At 42.3% G+C, this 21798-nt stretch overlaps 1 protein-coding gene across 1 annotated transcript; it reads right to left on the bottom strand.

The window, feature by feature from the left end:
* Positions 1 to 277: 277 nt before the first annotated feature.
* On the bottom strand, positions 278 to 21534 carry LOC136686062 (germ cell-specific gene 1-like protein). Its single transcript, XM_066659549.1, has 8 exons — positions 21279 to 21534; positions 18825 to 18844; positions 18200 to 18496; positions 13619 to 13666; positions 11529 to 11693; positions 11179 to 11290; positions 2228 to 2443; positions 278 to 287 (listed from the first exon to the last, which is right to left on the bottom strand). Exons 1-8 carry the CDS (start codon positions 21302 to 21304, stop codon positions 278 to 280), a joined length of 894 nt encoding a protein of 297 aa, XP_066515646.1. The 5' UTR covers positions 21305 to 21534.
* Between the last annotated feature and the right edge of the window lie 264 nt (positions 21535 to 21798).

Genomic DNA, 21798 nt, shown 5'->3' with positions numbered 1-21798 from the left:
AAAATACAGAAATGTTTTTCGATCACTGTTTACCACTTTCAATCTCATAGACAGTTCAGTTCAGTTCAAATTAATGGTTACATGTTCATGTGGAAGGCTCTGTAGCAATTTTTGAATCAAGAGGTGCGTTAAGAATCATATCAAGGAGTCGTATCGTTATTTTTGTGGCTGCAGAGTCAAACCCTAGTCTGTGATGTAAAAGGCCACAGTGTTATCCACTCAGCTGTTACCAAATGCATTTATTTACAATACGTTTATTCATGTTTTTGTTTGGCGTTTACGTGCAGCTACAGATGAACAGAGAGCACATTTATTTAACTCGTTTATGCGATTATAATTATTGTAATTGTTAGGATTTTTCTTCTTATTATTATTATTCTCTTTCTCGGCTAAAACGCAATGTGGAGCAGAAACCGTAAGGCCTAGAAACACCATATTTGGCAGACTGATAGGGATCCCGTTAAAAGTCTCAGCCAAGAAAAATGACACTCCTTGGCCTATAGGCGGCGCTATAGCAAAGCCAAACGCGTTAAAGCCCGTATCTCCTAAACCACGTGACGTAGAAACAAAATTCTTTTTTCCCCTGATTCCTTGGGTCCAGACAAATCAAAAACGGGTTAGTCAAAATTAAGCTCCGCCCCCGAAAATTTTGAGCTAAAATTCATAATTTGCAAAACCTACTTTTGCGAAAAAGTCCGTGGATTTTAATTATAAATTTAATATTATCATTAATATTAAATTAGTGGAAATACATTTTATTTTCAGAATTAATTAGTGGAGAAAAATAGCAGCTGGAGCTTGCTGTTAAAGCTTAGTTTAACTCATTAGCTCACTCCAGCTTGGGATACTACAAACAAATGCTAACAGATTTATTTACCGTACCCACAGATTATACAATTCCTCATATTTTTTAAAGAAGACTTTACCCTATAGTCGTTCTACTTGAGAAGGGAAAGGTCTGCATATGCTTCTTCTGAGACGTCTGACACTAACAACTGCACAGCTCAACACGCTTGGAGGAGGTTTCTAAATGCACGGTTTTGTGATTTTAGCAAGCAGCCCCCCGGATAGCCACTGCACTCCGTAATGGAGCCAATGCTTGGGAAACTGCAACACTCGGAATCTTTTATACCTTTTTAAGGGTCTGACCTGTTTGTATATTATTAGCAGTGTTTGTAGAACACAAAACAACTGCATGTATCATAAAAAAGGCCAAGGTTTTGATCAATGATAGAAAGTCTGGAGAAAACAATGGCCACCATATTATATCACATCCTATTATGCCATAAGTTTATTTTATTAATGTGTTTTAAACTGTTCTTGGGTTTCCTTCTTTCTCTCTACCACCAGTGGTTATTATATTTTATAACAAACCTAGACAGTGAGTTATAACATCGCTGTAAAGAAGCTTACAGAAGGTTATTACAGCTTTACTAAGGGCAGGGGGCTGAGTCAGAGGGGGCTGTAATCCTCCTGTTCTGATGGATAAGGAGATCCATTGGGGGCAGAGAGAACAAGGGAGATGGAGGGAGAGAGGGGAGGATGGACGAGCGAGAGAGGAGGAGAGTGGGCAGGACGTATGAGCGTGCGAGATGGTGAGAGAGGGGAATGGAAGTAAGAGGGAGACGGAGGGCACTGGAGGAGAGATGAAGAGGGGGATGGAGGGGAGCAGTGGAAAGACAGAGAAGGAGATGCAGGCGAGTAAAGGAGAGAGGAAGAGGGAGATGGAGGGGACCGGTGAATTGAAGGTGATGGAGAGAGTGGGGGGTGGAGGCGAGAGAGAGAGGGGGAAGGAGGGGTGCGGAGGAGAGAGAGAGAGGGAGACGATGGTGAATGGATGAGGGAGGGAGAGGGAGATGGTGATGGTGGGGAGCGTTGGAGAGAGAGGGACGGAGAGAGAGGAGGGTGGAGGCGAGAGACAGACGGAGATGGAGGGGAGCGGAGGAGAGAGAGAGAGGGAGATGAAGGTGAATGGATGAGGGAGGGGGAGGGAGACGGAGGGGAGCGTTGGAGCGAGAGGGATGGAGAGAGGGGAGGGTGGAGGTGAGAGAGAGATGGAGATGGAGGGGAGCGGTGAATAGAGAGAGGGGGGTGGATGCGAGAAAGAGATGGTGATGGAGGAGGGTGTGTGTAGTATGGAGAGAGAGGGGCAGGAGAGGAAGGTGGAGGGGTGGAGGAGTTGTCAGGAGGAGAGGGAGGGGGACAGTAGTAGGGCGATAGGGGTGACAGAGGTGGAGGTGGGGATGGTGGGGGCTGTGACGGTGGGGGTGGAGGTGGAGGGCAGTAAAGGGGTGTTTTTGATGGCTGTGGTGGAAAGGTGAAGTTTTTGCAAGGATAGAACACGGCCCTCTGTTTTAGCCCTGCCATCAGCTCCTTCTTGGTGTAGTTGTTCAGCGTGGAGATCCCAGAGGACATACAGCAGGTGAAGGCAACCCACGCCAAGCTTAAACACAGACACAAACACAGGAGAGAAGGCAACAAGAATTCAAACATGTACTAAGCAAGAGCGTTGCTGGGCTTCCGGGGCTATAGCCCTGAATACAGTAAACGTGTCATAGGGTTCACTATAGCTCTTTCTAAAGGACACGGTGCTAACATTAGTTCTGTCTAAAGCAGAGCTGCAAGTTCCCAGTGTTTCAGCTCTGACCTGCTGCTCTCGACGCCACAAAAGAGTGAGGGACTGACATTCCATTGGCTACAGCACTAAACGATTGACAGCTAAATACGGCTGCTGATTGGCTAAATATAGATGACGACCAATGAGAAACGTGTGCTCTGGGAGCCATGGAATATCCAGAACCTCTGTTTGTGTTAAACACATCAACCGTTTTAACAGTCTAGCTTCAGAAATACGGAATAAATCGCCCCCAGTGTAGGTCCCCCCAAAAAAACGGTGTTTAGTGTCCAAATACGAGGCGGTTGACGACCGCAATCACATCCCCTCTGAATGCGCCTCGCGGGAATGTGCGCTTGTGCGGTAAAGTAAAAAAGGAGTGTGCACTCGCACGTGGGGAATTAACTCTGGCGGACGAGGTGGGCCATGACCTACACGTCGCCAAAATGGATATACGCCGATTTTTCAGAAAGAAAGGAAATGGTATTTAACCACGTAAACTGATGGCACTGTTTCTGAAGCTAACTGCTAGCTCGCTAATTAAAAATACAACTTTCCAAATCACAATTCATGAATCAAAGTCATTGCCTGCTTAATAAAAGGCAGCTTATAACGAATTATCTGTAACATGCAATAACTAAGAGTAATATGTTTCTACTATGGATCTGGGTCTGGGTCGTGGGGGCAGAAGTTTGAACAAAAAAAAAACAAAACCCCCAGACCTCCCTTTTTTGATTGTTACCAAAAGGACATGACCACATGCCATACTCGCTTATGACTGGATAGTTTTCCTTCTAGTTTTGGCGCTGCTTACAACCAAACAACAGAGACTCACATGGCAGCTTTTCTTTGGAGGGGATCAGATTTTTGGTGAGGACACGTCACCTCTGTCCGTGCTAATTCTACGCCCTTGATCACAAGTTTTTAAACCACCTTGTGCAATGTAAATTACTTTTATGTACAAGGAAATTACAGTTGTATTCATGCAGCCAAATCTTTTCCTTTTGGCTTCTCTCTGCCAGTGAGTTAAGCAGGGGGTGGGATCAGGGTCGTTTCTGACAGCGAAGACTAAGTTTTGTTACTGCCCTCCTCCTTTCAGTTTGGTGAAAATTGGAAATGGAGAAAGTTTGGTTTCCCTGTTATCTGGTATCTGATTTGAAAACAAGAAAAACATTTCCTCGCATACAAGTGTAATTTTCATTGTTCACACATCCTTGCCCAAGATGTCTTCCTCTTGAGAAGTGTTGTTTTTCCTCATGACAAATGGTTTAACATGCTCTTGATTCAACAGTTTTTTAGAGAGCTTTGCTTTTTGGCTTAGCTCTCTCCTTACCACGATGGACTGGTAGAGTCTGCATTACTGCAGATGCTGCAGAAATCAGCCTGTCAACCTCCCGCTCCATCTTTCCCCCACCCGTGTACAAGACCTAGAGATACTTGACTTCCTCCACCTGGGACATGAGCTCATGTCCAACCCAGAGAGAGCACTCCACCCGATAGAGTACCACGGTCTTAGATTTGGCAGTGCTGATCCTTATCCAGCTGCAAACTGGTCCAACAAGGCCAACAGGTCTACATCATGTGCAAAAAGCTGACTTGGAATCCTGAGACCACAAGACTGGACACTTTCTGCCACTTGGCTACACTGCAAAGTTTTGTCCATAAAAGTCATGAACAGAATTGATGCCAGTGGGCAGCCGTGACTGTGTCCAACCCCAACTGGAAACCAGTCTGACTTCCTGCTGGCAATGCACACCAAACTCCTGCGTTGTTTATATAGGGACTGGATAGCTTGTAGCAAGTACCCCAGTACCCCATATTTAGAGAGCAACCCCCACAGAACCTATAATCCAGCTGGTAAAACGTGCAAACCTTAATATGTTTTAATGTGGAGTTACCTAAAATATTTAGAGCAACACCTTGTAAAATTTTGACTCCTCTGTTGTGTGTTGTCATTTCAGAAATTCTGCCTTCTGGCTCAACTGAAAAGGCTGAACCGTGGTCATGCATGTTCAAGAGAGAAGGTTCAATCCCACTGCAAGCATCTGACATCACTACCCAGTGTGCGCTTCAACAACAACGGTGACCTATGTGAAGCCGAATTTTACAAAATTAAACGTAAGAAACTTTTTTTCCCCCCGTTTTACATGTCTTAACAATTCAGATGAATTCCACATTTATGAATTAACACAGTTACAGTGCTTTTCCACTGCATGGCACCTATTGTAGTCGACCCTTCTTGCTTTTTGGGACCTGTTTTTCTTTTTTTCAATTAGCACAGCTCCTCCCAAAATGTATAGTGTTTTAATTCCTTATTGCAAAATCCAGCTCTTCGTTTTTGGACCCATGGAGCTCCATCCAAAATCTTTGGAATGAGTTGATGATTGATGATTATGACCCAGAACTAATCAACAAGCATGATGGAAATCAGAGGACCAAGATAGATTCGGAAATCTGTCATCTGACCACCCATTGAATTCATGGAACAGAAACTGATTTGAGATACTTATCCAAGGTGATGTTATCCCACCAAATAAGGACAATGCAGTAATGTGATCTGTGAAGTAATGTGAAGATTCACTAAAAGAAAGAAATACCTCTCTGCAACACAGAACAGCAGGCAGAGGATGAGCTGAAGAGAACTAAGAAATCTAGACTCCCAGGTAACAGCCAGCAGTGTCTTGATAGTTCATGAGGTACCATTAAAAACTGGAAGAGTCTAAAACAAAATGGGACACTGCAACACCTACACGTGTCCAAGTTCACAACTAAGTCTCAAGAACATTAAAAGGCAAGGAGCTACACAATTAATGCAACAGGGAAAGGCTGACTTCAGGGAAAGATGCAGATGAGCAAAGGAAGTCAAGTCCTGGATATGACGGGACATCTTCATCTTTCTGTCTAAACTAGGCTTTTATAGTTCATCTCTCCTAGTTTTTCAAAATGATGCTTTGTCATAGATGGGATGATTTTCATCTGATTGGCCACCGGCCACATGCTGGCGCTTTCTCACATTTCAATCTGTCAGCGGCCCACACACGGAGTCGCTTGCCAGAGAACCATTCCACACATCCATTGAAATCTATGGTCTCAGGGTTTGGTCTCTTTGTGGACAATCAGGCGTCTGAAAAGACACTATTCCATGTTAGTTATTCTGATGTGAGATAAGAATTTGTCCATGTCCACTTCTAAACTTTGTCTCTGGGTGAAACCAGTGATAAAGGACTTTGTTTTTTCCATAGTTGAGATTATTTGGAAAACCTAAAAAGGCCTTGAGCAACTGTAAAAGATAACATTCCGATGCTTATGGTGGACACTAACATGGCTGACTGAAATTAAATAATGACAGCCTATTTAGAAAACTTTAAAGGGAATGTCTACGATTGTGTGGAACTTTGTTTACGTGGAGGTTTGTTTACATTCAGAAGCTTCTGGTCTTCTAATATGTTTGAGGAGAAAATCGACTGTTTGTACATGGCAGTTTTATTCATTGTTTAAATTACCACAGAAACTCATTTGTAACTTGAGTTGTTTAGTTTCATAGTACTTTCGGTCTGTGTTTACTTTTATGAAGTTAGCGCTCTCCCAAATTTCCTACCTAAAAAAACCTGGAACAACAAAAATGAATCTATTTACCCATCTATGGAGCAGGAATAAAGCAAAATCTTTACCTCGTTTCATGATTTTTAACGTTTGGAGCTCTTTTTGCCCTTTCTGTGCCAAGAGCAGAAGAGAGAGGAAACCTAGCACGTCTGACCAAGCCTCTTTGTTTTTATACTTGTTTACTGACACCAGGGTTTCATAAACACATTAGATCAGAGTTGGAAGCTTTGCTGTCCCTTGCTGGAGTACTGAGGATACACCTGTGCTGGACCATATACACAGCGTCTTCAACAGATGTACATTTGTGGAGTATACTACCTTTACTAAGCTAAGCCAGCATTACTGTTTTCTCTTGTTTTTGACCCCTGCTGGGTTTATTACACTTGCCTGGTCCTTTAATTGGTTCTCTAATGTGCTTTCCTGGTTTCTTAATCAAGTGCTTTGTGGTTTTGTCCTCAAAACAAAAGTTATCAGACGTGTTGCACTACATGGCTGCCCAATCCTAGTCCTGGAAATCTACCACCGGGCATTGTTTAGCTCTAACTCTAATCACACACACCTGATCCAGTTTACAAAGACCTCTGGATCTGAGATATCCAGGGTGATAGATCTCCAGGACCACTGTTAAACAGCCATGTTCCTCTACATCTCCCAGAACAGTAGAAACTGTTACTGCAATTAACAGGGACAGACTATTAATTAAAACCCTTCATACCAGAAGAAATGCTGGATGAGCAGATGTCCACAAGCTTTTGGCCAAATAGTGTAAGCTTAGTACACTTAGGTATTATTTTTACCTTAAAAATAATTGCAGGGAGAATAAAGCCTCTGTTGTTGCTGCACTGGGCTCAGCTCTGCAGAAACTGTACTATGTAACTTTTGGAGGAGGATTTTTACATGAAAAAACATTTTTACATGATTCAAATGTAACATATTAATCTGTGGCCTGCTTTTTGTGCTTTACGGTATATCTTACACTGACAAAAAACAATCACTGAGGTGGCACCTTTTGCTGTCACTGTGGTGGTACCCTCAAGGGTACCCAGTAAACAAGGAAGGTCCCTGGACGTTCAAAATAGGTCTAAAAGTAGTCTGTCCGTCAAGGATATATTTTAAACGTGAATGGACGTCCAAATTCCATCTTAATAATTAGTTAAGTGGTGACCAATCGATGCGTTTTATACAAATAATTTATTTCGGGACCAATTAATAACGTCAATGGACGTCCAAAATACGTCTCATAGTCGTCTTTTCAATGTCTGTGTTTGGACGTCTTTTCAACTTTCATTTTCAACCTTAAGAGAACGTTGATTAGACGGCAGTCATTACGTTATTTCAACGTTGAATCAACGACTAAATGTTTACTGGGAAGACATTCAGTATTTTTAGTTAGGGAACATAACTATACTTTATTCTATAATTTTAGATTTTGAAATTGTGTTGATTTCACACCCCCAGTTTCATCTACAGGACCTATGTTCTTTTATTATACACTGTTCTGTTTTTTAAATATTACAGATATTCCCTTCTCCTTCTGGAGAAGACAATATAATTTAGGTAACACAACTGGACTTTAAAACAGCTGTTGTACCTTTATTAACCAATAATATGCCTCTACTGTACATGTTTTTCTGAGCATGTATAACAGACATTACTAAATGGATATTTTCTCTTTTTAACCGTTCATCTTAATCAAACTGTAGAAAGTTACTCAGTGGGGCAAAGCAGCAAAGTTGGCACCATGAGTTCTGGCTGGGCTCTTGGATATTCTTGAACAGGAGAAGCACACGAAATTAATAAAATCAGGAAGGAAGAAGCAATAGGCGACGAAGAATTTTAGTTTCTGCAGTCGGTATTATCCAGGGGAACTGTGGGTAGAGCGTAATATGAGACTCCAGGTCTTAGACAATGTTCAAAAAACTGTATGAAGTTACATGGTCAACTGAATGGAAAATATTGGTGGAAAGGAGATAAATAACATTGTAACTTATCAGGTAACACCACTGTCTGCCACACAGGAAACCGGGGTTCTATTCCACACTTGGGTTAGAACACATGACAGTAACAATCTTTGGGTAAGGCCTCTGACCAGAAAAAGTATTTCTCCTTGATTGGCTGACGTGACTGACCCACAGTTCAGGGTTGAAATGCTGATAGATCATTGGACAACATTGGATAGTATTTGGTCCTAGCCAGACATTAAATAGATACCGAAGGTATTGGATGTTAAGAGGCGTATCAACAAGGTTATGGAGTTTTAAGGCAAATGTTTTCAAATGTAAGTCAAATGTTTGGACACACCCACTCAGGGAGGGGTTACTTTGTTTTGGGCCATTTTCCACATATTGTGAATGTAGAGTACCAGTCAAAAGTTTGGACATCATCTCATTCAGTGTTTTTTCTTTGTTTTTTATTATTCTCTACAATGTAGATGCTATATGGAAGACACTAAAAATATGAAGGAACACACATGGAATTATGCAGTATACTACAGTGTTAAACACACCAGAATGTGTTTTATATTTTAGATTCTTCAAAGTAGCCACCTTTGCACTCACTCTCCGCTTTCTCACTCGGCTTCATGAGGTCGTCACCTACAATAGTTTTCAGCCGTGGCCTCGTCAAGAGTTAACTTATAGAACCACTCGTCTTATTAATAAGTTGGAGACCATAACTTGGGTTGTGCAGAGGTAGGGGCTGGTACACTGGTGGAATAGGGCTATTCAGTGTCTAGAACAATGACTAATGAGAAGACGTGTCTAAACTTTTTTGACGGGTACTGTGTATCACGATATGCAATGTTTCAATAAGAATAAATGGCTTTCCATCCACCACTAAAGCACAAATGCACAAAAGAGTTATTTGAATAAACAATGATGTTTTAGCTTGTTCATACCTACTGTGCATGTGGCACAGCAAGTGTCGTAGCCCCGGACTGCCCCCACACAACTCTGTCCTTTTCTCTCCTCTCCGCGCTTTAGGACCACTCGGTTTTCATATCAGTGCCACCCAATCTTCTTATTTTAGTGGATGTGTAGATTTTACACATATACAGCATTTGACATTCCTCTCAAAAGCATTATTAAAAAGCTCTATACCTATACTCTATATTATAAACTCAAAACAAAAACCCAGGCATCTCCCTTGTTTTGACGCCACCCCTGGTCACGGGAGCCTACGTCGTCCAAAGTTTATTCGCAAAAGTGCAGTGGATGGAAACACAACTCATTTAGCTTTTTATCTGCCAATATTTTCAAACGTTTGTGAACGTTTTGGGTAGAGACCCTGAAACAGATATATTTCAAAATTTCAGTATTTTCAATATTATTTACAGCGTCTCTCAGTTTACTGCATTCAATTTTGAAGTTAGTTTAAAAATATTCGCCAAGAGATTTATGTTTGATGGTGATGTCATGTTTTTTCTGTGGCTTTTATATGGTTCATATCAATATTGAAATTACATTATATTTACTGAAATAATAAAAATAGTGTGATAAATGTTGCCATGTCGTCCAGCCCTAACACCTGGAAATGTTTGCAGTTTGCTAATCTAGAAAGAATGGTGACCACTTCCACTGCTCTGTATCAAATTCCTACTGTCTCTGTGAGGCCTTGGAAAACGCTAGGTGAGGCTATCCAGTTCAGGGTCGCGGTGGGTCCAGAGCCTACCTGGAATCATTGGGCGCAGGGCAGGAATACACCCTGGAGGGGGCGCCAGTCCTTCACAGGGCAACACAGACACACTCACATTCACTCACACACTCACACCTTTGGACACTTTTGAGTCGCCAATCCACCTACCAACGTGTGTTTTTGGACCGTGGGAGGAAACTGGAGCACCCGGAGGAAACCCACGCAGACACAGGGAGAACACACCACACTCCTCACAGACAGTCACCCGGAGGAAACCCACGCAGACACAGGGAGAACACACCACACTCCTCACAGACAGTCACCCGGAGGAAACCCACGCAGACACAGAGAGAACACACCACACTCCTCACAGACAGTAACCCGGAGGAAACCCACGCAGACACAGGGAGAACACACCACACTCCTCACAGACAGTCCCCCGGAGCAGGACTCAAACTCACAACCTCCAGGTCCCTGGAGCTGTGTGAATGAATGAATGGTGTGAAATGGGTAAAAGTATTGCACAGCATTGTAAATGCTGTTTTACACTTAAACTAAAACACTGTTATTGTGATAAATAACCAATCGACCTTCATTTTGATGTTCTACTGTAATTGGCAACATTTTGTGTTTTAATTTTTATTTAAGAATTAAAAAATGCTAATTTTGTCCTGTGAAGGACTGGCGCCCTCTCCAGGGTGTATTCCTGCCTTGCGCCCAATGATTCCAGGTAGGCTCTGGACCCACCGCGACCCTGAACTGGATAAGGGTTACAGACAATGAATGAATGAAAATGTTAACTTTACACATTAACGCACAAATAATTTTTAAATTGCACTTTTATCTTTTAAAAACTATCGCAAATATGCTGATGTATCATTATCCATTTAAAAACAAATCAAATAATAACAGAAATAAGCCCCAAAAAAGATTTATTGTAATGAAAGCTGGATTTAAAAATTCATTTTAACAAATAACTTCTATGAGCAGGTACTGGAACCTACAAGTTTATCAACAGATCGCCTCAAACTGTGTTATGCGAGGTGTTAAGTGATTTCAGACCCAATTGTGTGGTACCTAACACTTTAATAAACTGATTGACACTATAAAGATGAACTAAAGTATGTCACATTTAAAAAAAAAAGAATGTTACAGCCCCAACTTTTTTACTTACATTGAGGCAAATGTGATGATTTATCCGAAAAGTAATTTGGAACTTTTCTGCTCATCATATTTATGCCATCTCAGTTTCTCTAAATATGGGGAGCTGAGCTGAGTGTTCTGTGTGAATGTGTGTGTGTGTGTGTGTCAGAGAGAGAGAGACTCACTAGAATGCCCACGAGTATCCATAGCTGTGTGGTTTGAAATCCTCAAGTCCACTAGAGGCTGTAACCTGGAACACCTGCATGAACATGATGTGAGCAACCATCCCTACCAGACCTGAGAGAGACACACACACACACACACACATTTATAATGCAGTTTATATCATGGTGTGTGAGAAAACCTTTCGCTATTATAATGTCTAAAAGAATCCATGAACACATTTATAACACATTCATTAGGCATTATTTGTATATTTTATTATATCAAAATTACAGTTTTTATAGTGATGTTAAATAAACAAAGATATACTTATTAACAATGTTCAGTGAGAGCAGTATTGTTTGCAGTGTACCTCCCAGCACGGTGAAGACAGCGGCGTATGCATTCAGCAGCTGTCCCCAGCGATGGGCTGATGGGCACCAGGCAGACAAACACAACTGAACTGACAATAATACACAGCTGATACACAACAGACTGATGTAAATCAGCTCCATCCCCACACAGAGCCAGAAGAATGCTGTGGAGAAAGGAGGGAGAGAGAAAGAACATTTAATTAATCAAACGATATCACATTAGCATTCACTGGCCTTGAGCATAATAAATTCACTCCTCGTACTTTGGCCTGTGTCACAAATATTAATATTACATGACACGAGCAGTGGGGAACATGGGTGTCAACCCATACCGTGCGCCCACCAGTTTCCCCAAATTTTGGAAATGAAGGTCCATACATTTTTATTTTTCTAAACCCAGATCAATATCCATTAGCCGCACCACCACTCCCCTTCCGGGCACCACAATTTCTTAAATTCTTATACATACCGAGTAAACATATAGCCGTTGATTCAACGTTGAAATAACGTAATGACTGTCGTCTAATCAACATTCTCTTAAGGTTGAAAATGAAAGTTGAAAAGACGTCCAAACACAGACATTGAAAAGACAACTATTAGACGTATTTTGGACGTCCACTGACGTTATCGATTGGTCACCACTTAACTAACTTATTAAGATGGATTTTGGACGTTCATTGACGTTTAAAATATGTCCTTGACGGACAGACTACTTTTAGAGCTATTTTGAACGTTCAGGGACGTCCCTTGTTTACTGGGTATACAGTGGAACCTCTACCTACGAACTTGATCAGTTCCGTGACCCGGTTCGTAAGTGAAAAAGTTCATTTCTCAAGTCAATTTTCCCCATTTAAAATAATGGAAAAACAATTAATGCGTTCAGAATTTCGATGTCTGCTATTTACACTAATGCTAAATTGCTAAAGCTACAATGTGCTAATCTTAAAAGCTCACTCCAGTCTGGGCGCTGGGAGACTCGCCTATTGGGGTCAGTGGACATTTCCAGCCGCCGGCTCGGAGGAGGCTCGGGTTCGTTTCTAAAGTCGTAGTTCGTTGGTAGAGGCAAAAAATATTCAAATGCCCAGTTCGTATCTTGGAAAGTTCGTTAGTAGAGGTTCCACTGTATATATATATATATGGACAACTATAAGGGAATATAGTTGTCTAATCTGGTGAATTATCCCCACATCCATTAAGTGATGCAATTGCCATGAAGTGGTGCACTTGGTCTGCAACAATATGTATGCAGGTAGGATGTGTCAAATTAGCTTTGACAAGAATGTTTCCCTCAAGGTTCAGTGAGCTTTTGGTGCCCATTACTGGGTTCACTGGCTGTCCTTCCTTGGATAACTTTAGGAACTATCCACTGCATGCTACAATGGTTGCCCATTTATCCTGCTTTGAACACATCAATTAATCCCACTAATCCCACCCCTTAAAGGCAATGATTACGATTTTAATAAAAAATCAAATAAAATTCAGAGGATGTTTCCTCACCATTTGCCGGCTGTCCAATCTGTTTGCACCCTGAAAACTGGTCTGATGGGTTCACGAAGCCCAACTGTCAGTAAGCAGTTAAAAATCCCAAAGGGTCTCTGTCCGATATGCTAGGCTTACTCTCTCTCTCTCTCTGGCAGAGAAATGCCGCCTGGAGCTGTTTAGAGCGCTGAGAGACCTCCAAACTTTGGAAAGCATGAAAGATGAGGATATTACTCTGTTCTTTCTCCATATGTGGCTATTATTGACATATTTTTGCTGTTTCAGATTATTTAAGGTGGAACCGATGCCAAATTCGGGAAAGAGAAAATAAACACAGGCCAAAACAGCTACAAAACTAAACTCCTCAAGTTACAAATGAGTTTTGGTGGTAATTCAAACAGTGAATAAAAAGTTACAGACATGTTGAACTTGTGCCATGTACAAATTACACCAATGTTTTTTCCTCAAAGAAACCGTTCAAACTTAAAAGACGCTGAGCGCCGGAACGGTGATTTCATTGCAACTAAAGAATCAATGTTATTTTCATCACCTCTCAGTGGTTTTAATGTCATGGCTGATTTGATGTGTGTGTGTGTGTGTGTTTAATTACCTTTCTCTGATCCTGGTGTGAGAGCCATGAAACTGCGACATTTCTCTTCTAAAAAAAAGACAGAATCAGCATTCAGGAATATCACTTTCAAACACAAATTTTCTTCTTTTTACACTATTAGGACGCACTAATTTTCACGGTTATGTTTATCTGACCTGCTACTAGTCCACTTTGTTCACCACTTTTGTCTCTTTGGCTCCTGCTGCTAATAATATATATACACAGAGTTATACTAACTGAACTCCATTAGTGCAATGGTGGTTGTGTTTATGTTATGTACAAAGTCATTTATTTATATAGATAGTTTTCAGTTGTGTTATGTTTTATTATTATATTTCTTATTTATATGAATTCCAGGACTATGTCGTCGGGAGCTATTAGCTTCCAGTAGGGTCTCCGATGGCGAACAGGTCTGGAGTGAAGATCTGGACAAGCATGACCCAAGAAGAACCTACCCCCGGATCCAGGTCTGGGGATAGAGATCGACGGCGAGCGCCAGGTGGCTGGGCAGCCCACGTGACCCAGCCGGGCTCAGCCCAAAAAGGCAACGTGGGAGGATCATGTGGGCTCACCACCCGCAAGATCCAGAGTAGGGGTGTGGTGCAATGACCACTGGACACAGCGCGGGGTCGAAGGAGCCCCTGGCGTCTTGGAGCTTGGCAACAGAAACTGGTTCTTGGCACATGGAATGTAACATCATTGGGCGGGGAGCTGGTGCGGGAGTTTGGGAGATACCAGCTAGATATAGTTGGGCTCACCTCTACACACAGTGTGGGCTCCGGAACCAAAATCCTCGATAGGGATTGGTCTCTCTCTCCTATTCAGGAGTTATGTGGGGATACTCACACTCATACTGCCTGGCGGCTGGACAGTTGGTCGCCTCAATGCGGCTCCGGTTTGCAGAGAGCGGAAAGAGGAGGCTTTTCCAGCTTGGCCGGCTCTGGGAACTCCCGATTCCACAGATGGGTACCAGAAGGAGAAAAAGACTACAGCTGTGGAAGTTGCAGGAGCAAAATCCAGAGCATGGGAGGAGTTTGGAGAGGCCATGGAGAATGACTTCCAGTCTGCCTCGAAGAGGTTCTGGAAAACACTTCTTGGACAGTGTCCCCGCTCTGCTCTTTAGAGGGAGTGGGGACACTGTCCAAGCTGTGCTCAGGAAAGATGGTGAAACTCTGAACTCGACTGAGCCTAATATTGGGCGTTGGAAGGAGCACTTTGATGAACTCTTAAACCCGAGAGACATGTCTCCTGGACAGGCCGGGGCAGGAAGAGGTGCTCGGGAGGTGGCATCTCTGCTGTTTGCCGATGATGTTGTTCTTCTGGCTTATTTGCACTGCCTCCCACTGGAAGTACACCAGGCATGTCCAACTGGAAGGAGGCCCTGGGGTAGACCCAGGAGACACTGAAGGGATTAAATCCCCCCAGCTGGCCTGGGAACGCCTGGGAATCCCCCAGGAGGAGCTGGTGTAAGCTGCAGGGGACAGAGACGTCTGGGCTTTTTTGCTCTCCCTGTTGCCCCCACGACCCTGAAGTGGATAAGTGGAAAAGATGATGATGATGATGAGGTTCATAGCACATTTTAACCACAATTTTGTTTTAATTATGTAACCCACACCCTGCCCTCTTATTTTTGTTTTTTCTTGTGCGCTATGTACAGTACTGTGGCACTTCAATTTCCTTAATTTCAACAGTGTTATTTTATCTTATCTCATCCTACATCTGACATTTTTTTTTAGATCTGTTCAACATGTATTTTCTTGATCAGAAATCCTTATATTACCCATTGAAGTGTGCAAGAGCCTTGTTGGCCATTTCACAAGCCTAATACCCAGTGGTGCAACTGCCACGGTCAAATATAATTAAGAATTCGTTCACTCATTGTTTGTAACCGCTTATCCAGTTCTAGATCGCGGTACCCGGAATCATTGGGCGCAAGGCAGGAACACACCATGGAGGGGGCGCCAGTCCTTCACAAGGTGACCCTCACTCACACACTCACTCCAATGGATGCGTTTGAGTCGCCATTCCACCTACCACTGTGTGTTTTTGGACCGTGGGAGTAAACCAGAGCACAGACATGGGGAAAATGCACCAGTCACCCAGAGCAGGGTTCAAACCCAAAACCCCAGCCCCAGGACCCTGAAGCTGTGCGACACTGTGCCATCCCTATAATAATAAATAATTATTAACTATGAATAAATTAAATAATCTAACTGATGTACCACTATTGGCAGTATTCTGTGGCGTGTGTTCACACCCAAATGTGTCCAGCTGAAAAACATGCGATTGCAATTTACATGAAGCATGTCTCAGACGAAGCATGTACATGTGCTTGACATTCCCAACTTGGTAGCACATAATATAGACACCTACTGAGTGAGTGGAACTATCCACACCTAAACTGGTGTACAATTGGGTGACTGATTGTCTAAAATATGAATACTGTTATTATCATTGCTGCCCAATGTTTATGCTCAATATCAATGTAAACCCTGGGGCTTGAATATGGTGCCTTCAATATTTCCAGAGTTTAATGGCAGGGCAATGACCCTAATTATAAACAACATTATACCCTATTCATTTTAATAATTAGTCAAACCAATTCTGCAGATACTTCGTAGTTATAGTCCTCTGCATTTCCATAAGCTGTTTAATGGATTTGGTCATACGTTTCTCATGGCTGCGTGCCTCAGACACCAGTTGAGGTACTTTTTCAGCCACCAAGAAGTCTCCAGAATCCCTTAAAACAACACTAGGTAAGCTTTGGTCATTTCGCTCCTGAGCGGAGGGCGAGGGGATGGTTTCCTAAGCACCTCTAAAGTTACATGGTACAGTTCTGCAGTACTGAGCCCGGACAAGCGATGACAGCGGCTCTATTCTCTCTATGACAGGTAAGTGGAGCATTACAATGATTTTGAGGCTGTAATTTTATGGTTAAAATAGGGCCTAGAGTTGCTTTAAATGTTTTGTGTATTGACTGCAACAGCACAGATTCCAGAGAAACAGTGAAAAACAATAACTGACTGGTGATGTTTGATGATGTGTGGGGGAAGGTCTGTACTCCACCCCCCCCCCCCCCCCCCCCCCACCCCCCTACACAGACTAGACAGTTGGCTTAAATTATCTGGTTGCTATGAAATATTCACCTTTGTCTTTCTCTAATCTCTCTCTAGTTCTGCTACTGGATGCTGATAGAGATAAAAGCAAACCAAACACAGAATGCAACCCAATAATCCTCTTTAGAGGGCGTCACACATTCACACACACACACTCCTCTGTTAAAGGCCTACAGGGAGTTTCAAGCTTGTTTAGTGGTTTAGATCGGTATGAAACTAAAGCTGAATGATCAGGGTGTGATTGTAATACACAGCAGCACTGATTGAAAGATATTTAATTCCCACCTCAAACACACCGGCTAATCCTCCTGCACGTCTGAAAAACCAACTCCCTTTCTATTCCTCTACCTGACAGCTGCTGGAATTGACAGTTCTTGATAAACTGACATTTGCACATTAGAATGTAATAACTTCATATCATGATACTTAAAGACATTTTAATGATATAAATGACTGTCAGAACTACTTTCATTCATTGTCTGTAACCCTTATCCAATTCAGGGTCGCGGTGGGTCCAGAGCCTACCTGGAATCATTGGGCGCAAAGCGGGAATACACCCTGGAGGGGGCGCCAGTCCTTCACAGGGCAACACACATTCACTTACACCTACTTTTGAGTCGCCAATCCACCTACCAACATGTGTTTTCAGACTGTGGACGCAGACACAGGGAGAACACACCACACTCCTCACAGACAGTCACCCGGAGGAAACCCACGCAGACACAGGGAGAACACACCACACTCCTCACAGACAGTTACCCGGAGGAAACCCACGCAGACACAGGGAGAACACACCACACTCCTCACAGACAGTTACCCGGAGGAAACCCACGCAGACACAGGGAGAACACACCACACTCCTCACAGACAGTCATCCAGAAGAAACCCACACAGACACAGGGGGAACACACCACACTCCTCACAGACAGTCATCCAGAAGAAACCCACACAGACACAGGGGGAACACACCAAATCCTCACAGACAGTCACCCAGAGCGGGAATCGAACCCACAACCTCCAGGCCCCTGGAGCTGTGTGACTGCGACACTACCTGCTGTGCCACCGTGCCGCCCTGTCAGAACTGAATGATCCACCACCTAAAATCAGACCTGCTCTGTGGTGGTCTTGACCATTGAAGAACATGGTGAAATGGGGGGTGGGGGTGGGGGGGGGGGAATAATGTATAGAGAGCAACAAATGGACTATAGTCTGTAATTATAAACCTACAAGGGTCAGTGAGTGCAGAAACGAGGAGGTCAAAATTCCCTATTCATTTTGATACTTAATGATAAAAGCTCGAACCCTTCTGCTAAGTGTTTATCAGATTCAGCCACTTATTTGTCACGGCTGCATGTCCTTGGACCCCAAAGAAGGTCCTGTTTAACCCGACAGAATTATGCTGTGTGATATATATCACAGTCCAAGAATATCTAGATTCTCAGCCACACCTGCCCTCTGCCCTCACCCCAGGCATCAGTGTGGATGTTCTCCTCACAGATATTCCAGAGCCCAGCGTGGAAGGTAGGGAAAATGAAGCGGTCATCTCCAGTCTCCCAAGAGAACTGCACAGAAGCGTTGGACACTCCAGGGACGGGGGTGCAGCGATGATGTCTGGTGGCCGTGCACAGGGGCTTGGGCACTTTCTGTCTGCCTGAACACCAGTGGGAGGATAACAGTGCCACAGTTGATAGAGCTAGAGCCAGCACCGTCTGCAGGAAAGAGAGCTGAGGGGAACGCAGGTGCGACAGCACAGCCATCTCCTCTATGAGAGAGGGGGGGGGGGGGTAACAAATAAATAAATAAAAATGTAAAGCCATTTAAAGAATGAGATAAAGCCTGTACTTTAACTACGATGTTTTATGATAATGTCTCGAAGGAAAAAGAACCAACTCAAATGGGTTTTTTTATTATTATTATTGAAACAATATATACATTTACAGCACAAATTATAGTTAATATTTTATTATAAAAAAAACTGTCAAACTGTCTTCTCAAATAGCTTTAGAAACTTTTTTAAAATATGTTTAGAATAAAGTATATTAATACAGTAGAACAGTAACATGCAGTAAAATGTAGAATAAGTGACTTACCGCTTGATGAACAGATCTTGCTGATTTTTATATCAGGAATAAAGACAGAGAAAGAGATTTCCTTCAGTTTACTGTCCCATTTGGCTTCTGTTTCATCTGAGTAAAGCCCAGGTACCACAGTCACAGGTTAGAGTATTAAGCTCTACGGCTTTAATCCAGAGATACATCACTAAATCCACACTGAATCAGATCATTCTGCTGCAATCTGTTTCATTTCAGACCGAGCTGACACTCACACATTCCACTGACCCCAAATCAGCCGTGCCAAACACAAAATCTACTTAGGCAGTCCTCAGAATTTGGCCATGAACCCTCTGAGAAACCACACCGGGCGCTATAGGTTAATAGTATCTTTACAGCCATGCACGTTACCCATGCTGTGTGCATTATACAATAACAGTCTCCAGCTTATAAACTGTACACTGGTAACAAACTAGAGAGAGTCTTTTGCTTTAACGACCTGGAGAACACAAACGGCCATTGTTTCCATAACCGATCTGAAACACTGGTTCTTCAGACCACAACAGATGTTTCCACTCTGCATCAGTTCATTTCAGATGAGCTCAAGCCCAAGAGGATGGAAGTGTTTCTGGACATTGATGGCTTCTCCTGTGGATAATACATTCGTCGATGCAAAGATGATCAGTATTTACTGATAATGGCTACACCAAAATATTCCTGAGGCCATGCGACACAAACATGTCTGTTTATAACGCAGTGACCTCTGGGGATATTAATGTCAGAAGTATTCAGTGGTTTTCAGCCTTGCCATTTACACTAAGATGTCTGTTGATGGAATTATACACTGTAGAACATAAAATACCTCAAACCATGGCGAGCCTCAACCCATCCTTGAGGGATCCTTACAAGATTAGACATTTCCTGGATGCTCCTATTGCATCCAAGCATGATTGTTTTTAATGTTTCACAACATCCTTATTCTCAAAACATGTTCCAAAAAGCTTCCAGACTGAGTATAAATTTACACAAACTGCATTACTGACAATCGGGTTTGTAAAGTCTTCTGATAATTTTTACAATAATTATTCTGGTGAAACTAGTCCGAATACTAGTTTTAAGCATTGCAGCACAACACTACGATTATACAGACATACCAACACATACACAAACCAAGTCCTAAATTACAGTCAGATGCTGTCTATTTTTATTTTTTTCAAGCTGTAGTATTTGGGGGAAATAATATTTTTGTCTCTAACAGATTAAGAAAGAAATATCCCCATAATTTTTTATCACCACCTTGGTGGAATCACACACAACCCAGTAAATATTTAGCCGTTGATTCAACGTTGAAATGACGTAATGACTGCCGTCTAATCAACGTTCTCTTAAGGTTGAAAATGAAAGTTGAAAAGACGTCCAAACACAGACATTGAAAATACGACTATTAGACGTCCATTGACGTTATTAATTGGTCCCGAAATAATTTACTTGTATAAAACGCATTTTGGACGTCTACAGACGTTATCGATTGGTCACCACTTAACTAACTTATTAAGATGGATTTTGGACATCCATTGACGTTTAAAATATGTCCTTGACGGACAGACTACTTTTAGACCTATTTTGAACGTCCAGGGACGTTCCTTGTTTACTGGGAAACACTGAATGATCACTGGATTAGGAACACCTACCTTATATCTACACTTACTATTTTATCAGCTCCACTAATCCATACAGGAGCACTTTGTAGTTCTGAAATTACAGCCTGTAGTAAACCTGTTTCTCTGCATATTCTGGTCACCGTGCCCTTGAATGGTCAGGGTCCCCGCAGAGGGGTTTTTAAAAGATAAATCTGTAACATTGACACCAAGCGTTTAAAATCGGAACTATAATACAGCTTCAAAACCGCAGAGACAGCAGTCTGCCTCCTCCACAGACCTGAAGCTCGAGCGGGTGGCCTAATGATGTTACCCGCCAGATTCTTGAATTCTCTGTTCCACCTTAAGAGCTGAAGCTAGCGCTATAGCTTTTGAAACTTTTTGAAGTAAACGCTATTCCATTTTATCCATTTAAATCACACAAACCAATTGTATTATTCAAACAATTAGTTCCACATTAAAATGGGTCTGTTTAAGAGTCTTATTTGCTTTGTCCTCTAGCTTCTTACTGAGCAGTCATTTCCACCTTAAACAGCTATGCGAAGCTAAAGCTAGCACTAGGATTTATAAATGCTAACTTTGAAACACTAATTTCCCATTTTATCCATTTTAAAACACACAAGTGTACATCATGTCACTAAAACATCTACCTACTAGTAAAACACTTAAATTTGCTGTGTACAAACAAAGTTTGATTTCTCCGTTCCACCTCAAATACGTGAATATGCAAGACTTCAAACAATTCTTGCTCTTAGGGACCCCAAGTTCCCGCCACTTGAAAATGAAATATCAGGAATCCTAGCGATAGCTAACTGTAAATAAGAACTTTACTCACTCAAATAAACGTTTTTCAGGAGACATGTGTGTAGATTAATGTCCAAGACCTGTTTGACTTTGACAGTATATATGTTTTAATATAAAGACGGTTTTATTTAAGTAGGTGCCAATACTGCTAAGATTATTAGCGCCCCCTAACTTCGGCCACCTCCCCTGCTTGTGACAGTCAAACGAGACCGTTTCTACCACATTCAGTGGTTTTGAGAGGTTCACAATGAGATTACGTTTGTCCTGTGTTGGTATCCGTACTCTACATATAAGGATTAAAATGGCGGTAGATTTTCCCCTCAGAGAAAAGGAAGCTAACCGTTAAGCTAACTTTTACACTGAGGTAAATATCTGTCGCGAAATGGAAATGTGTTGTGTTCTACATGCAGTTTTGCACACAAAGAATTACAACACTGTTAGAGACACTTATTGTTTAGATGTGTGATTTCTTGTAAGACTGATGTTTAAATGCCCTACTAAGGCTTGATCTTATGTTTTATTTTTTTACCCAATGCGATTGGCGAAGAGAG

Source organism: Hoplias malabaricus, unplaced genomic scaffold (assembly GCF_029633855.1).
Source record: "Hoplias malabaricus isolate fHopMal1 unplaced genomic scaffold, fHopMal1.hap1 H_3, whole genome shotgun sequence".
Lineage (NCBI taxonomy): Eukaryota > Metazoa > Chordata > Actinopteri > Characiformes > Erythrinidae > Hoplias > Hoplias malabaricus.
This window is presented reverse-complemented; position numbering and strand designations above follow the sequence as displayed.

Excerpts from the sequence above, each read along its gene's own strand:
- LOC136686062 (XM_066659549.1), bottom strand. The coding sequence starts at position 21,304 with ATGTCTCCTGAAAAACGTTTATTTGA. Across the intron at positions 18,845-21,278 it reads CCTGAAAAACGTTTATTTGA|CAAGATCTGTTCATCAAGCG; the intron begins GTGAGTAAAGTT and ends TATAAAAATCAG. Across the intron at positions 2,444-11,178 it reads GGATACTCGTGGGCATTCTA|CTTGGCGTGGGTTGCCTTCA; the intron begins GTGAGTCTCTCT and ends TCTGTGTTTAAG.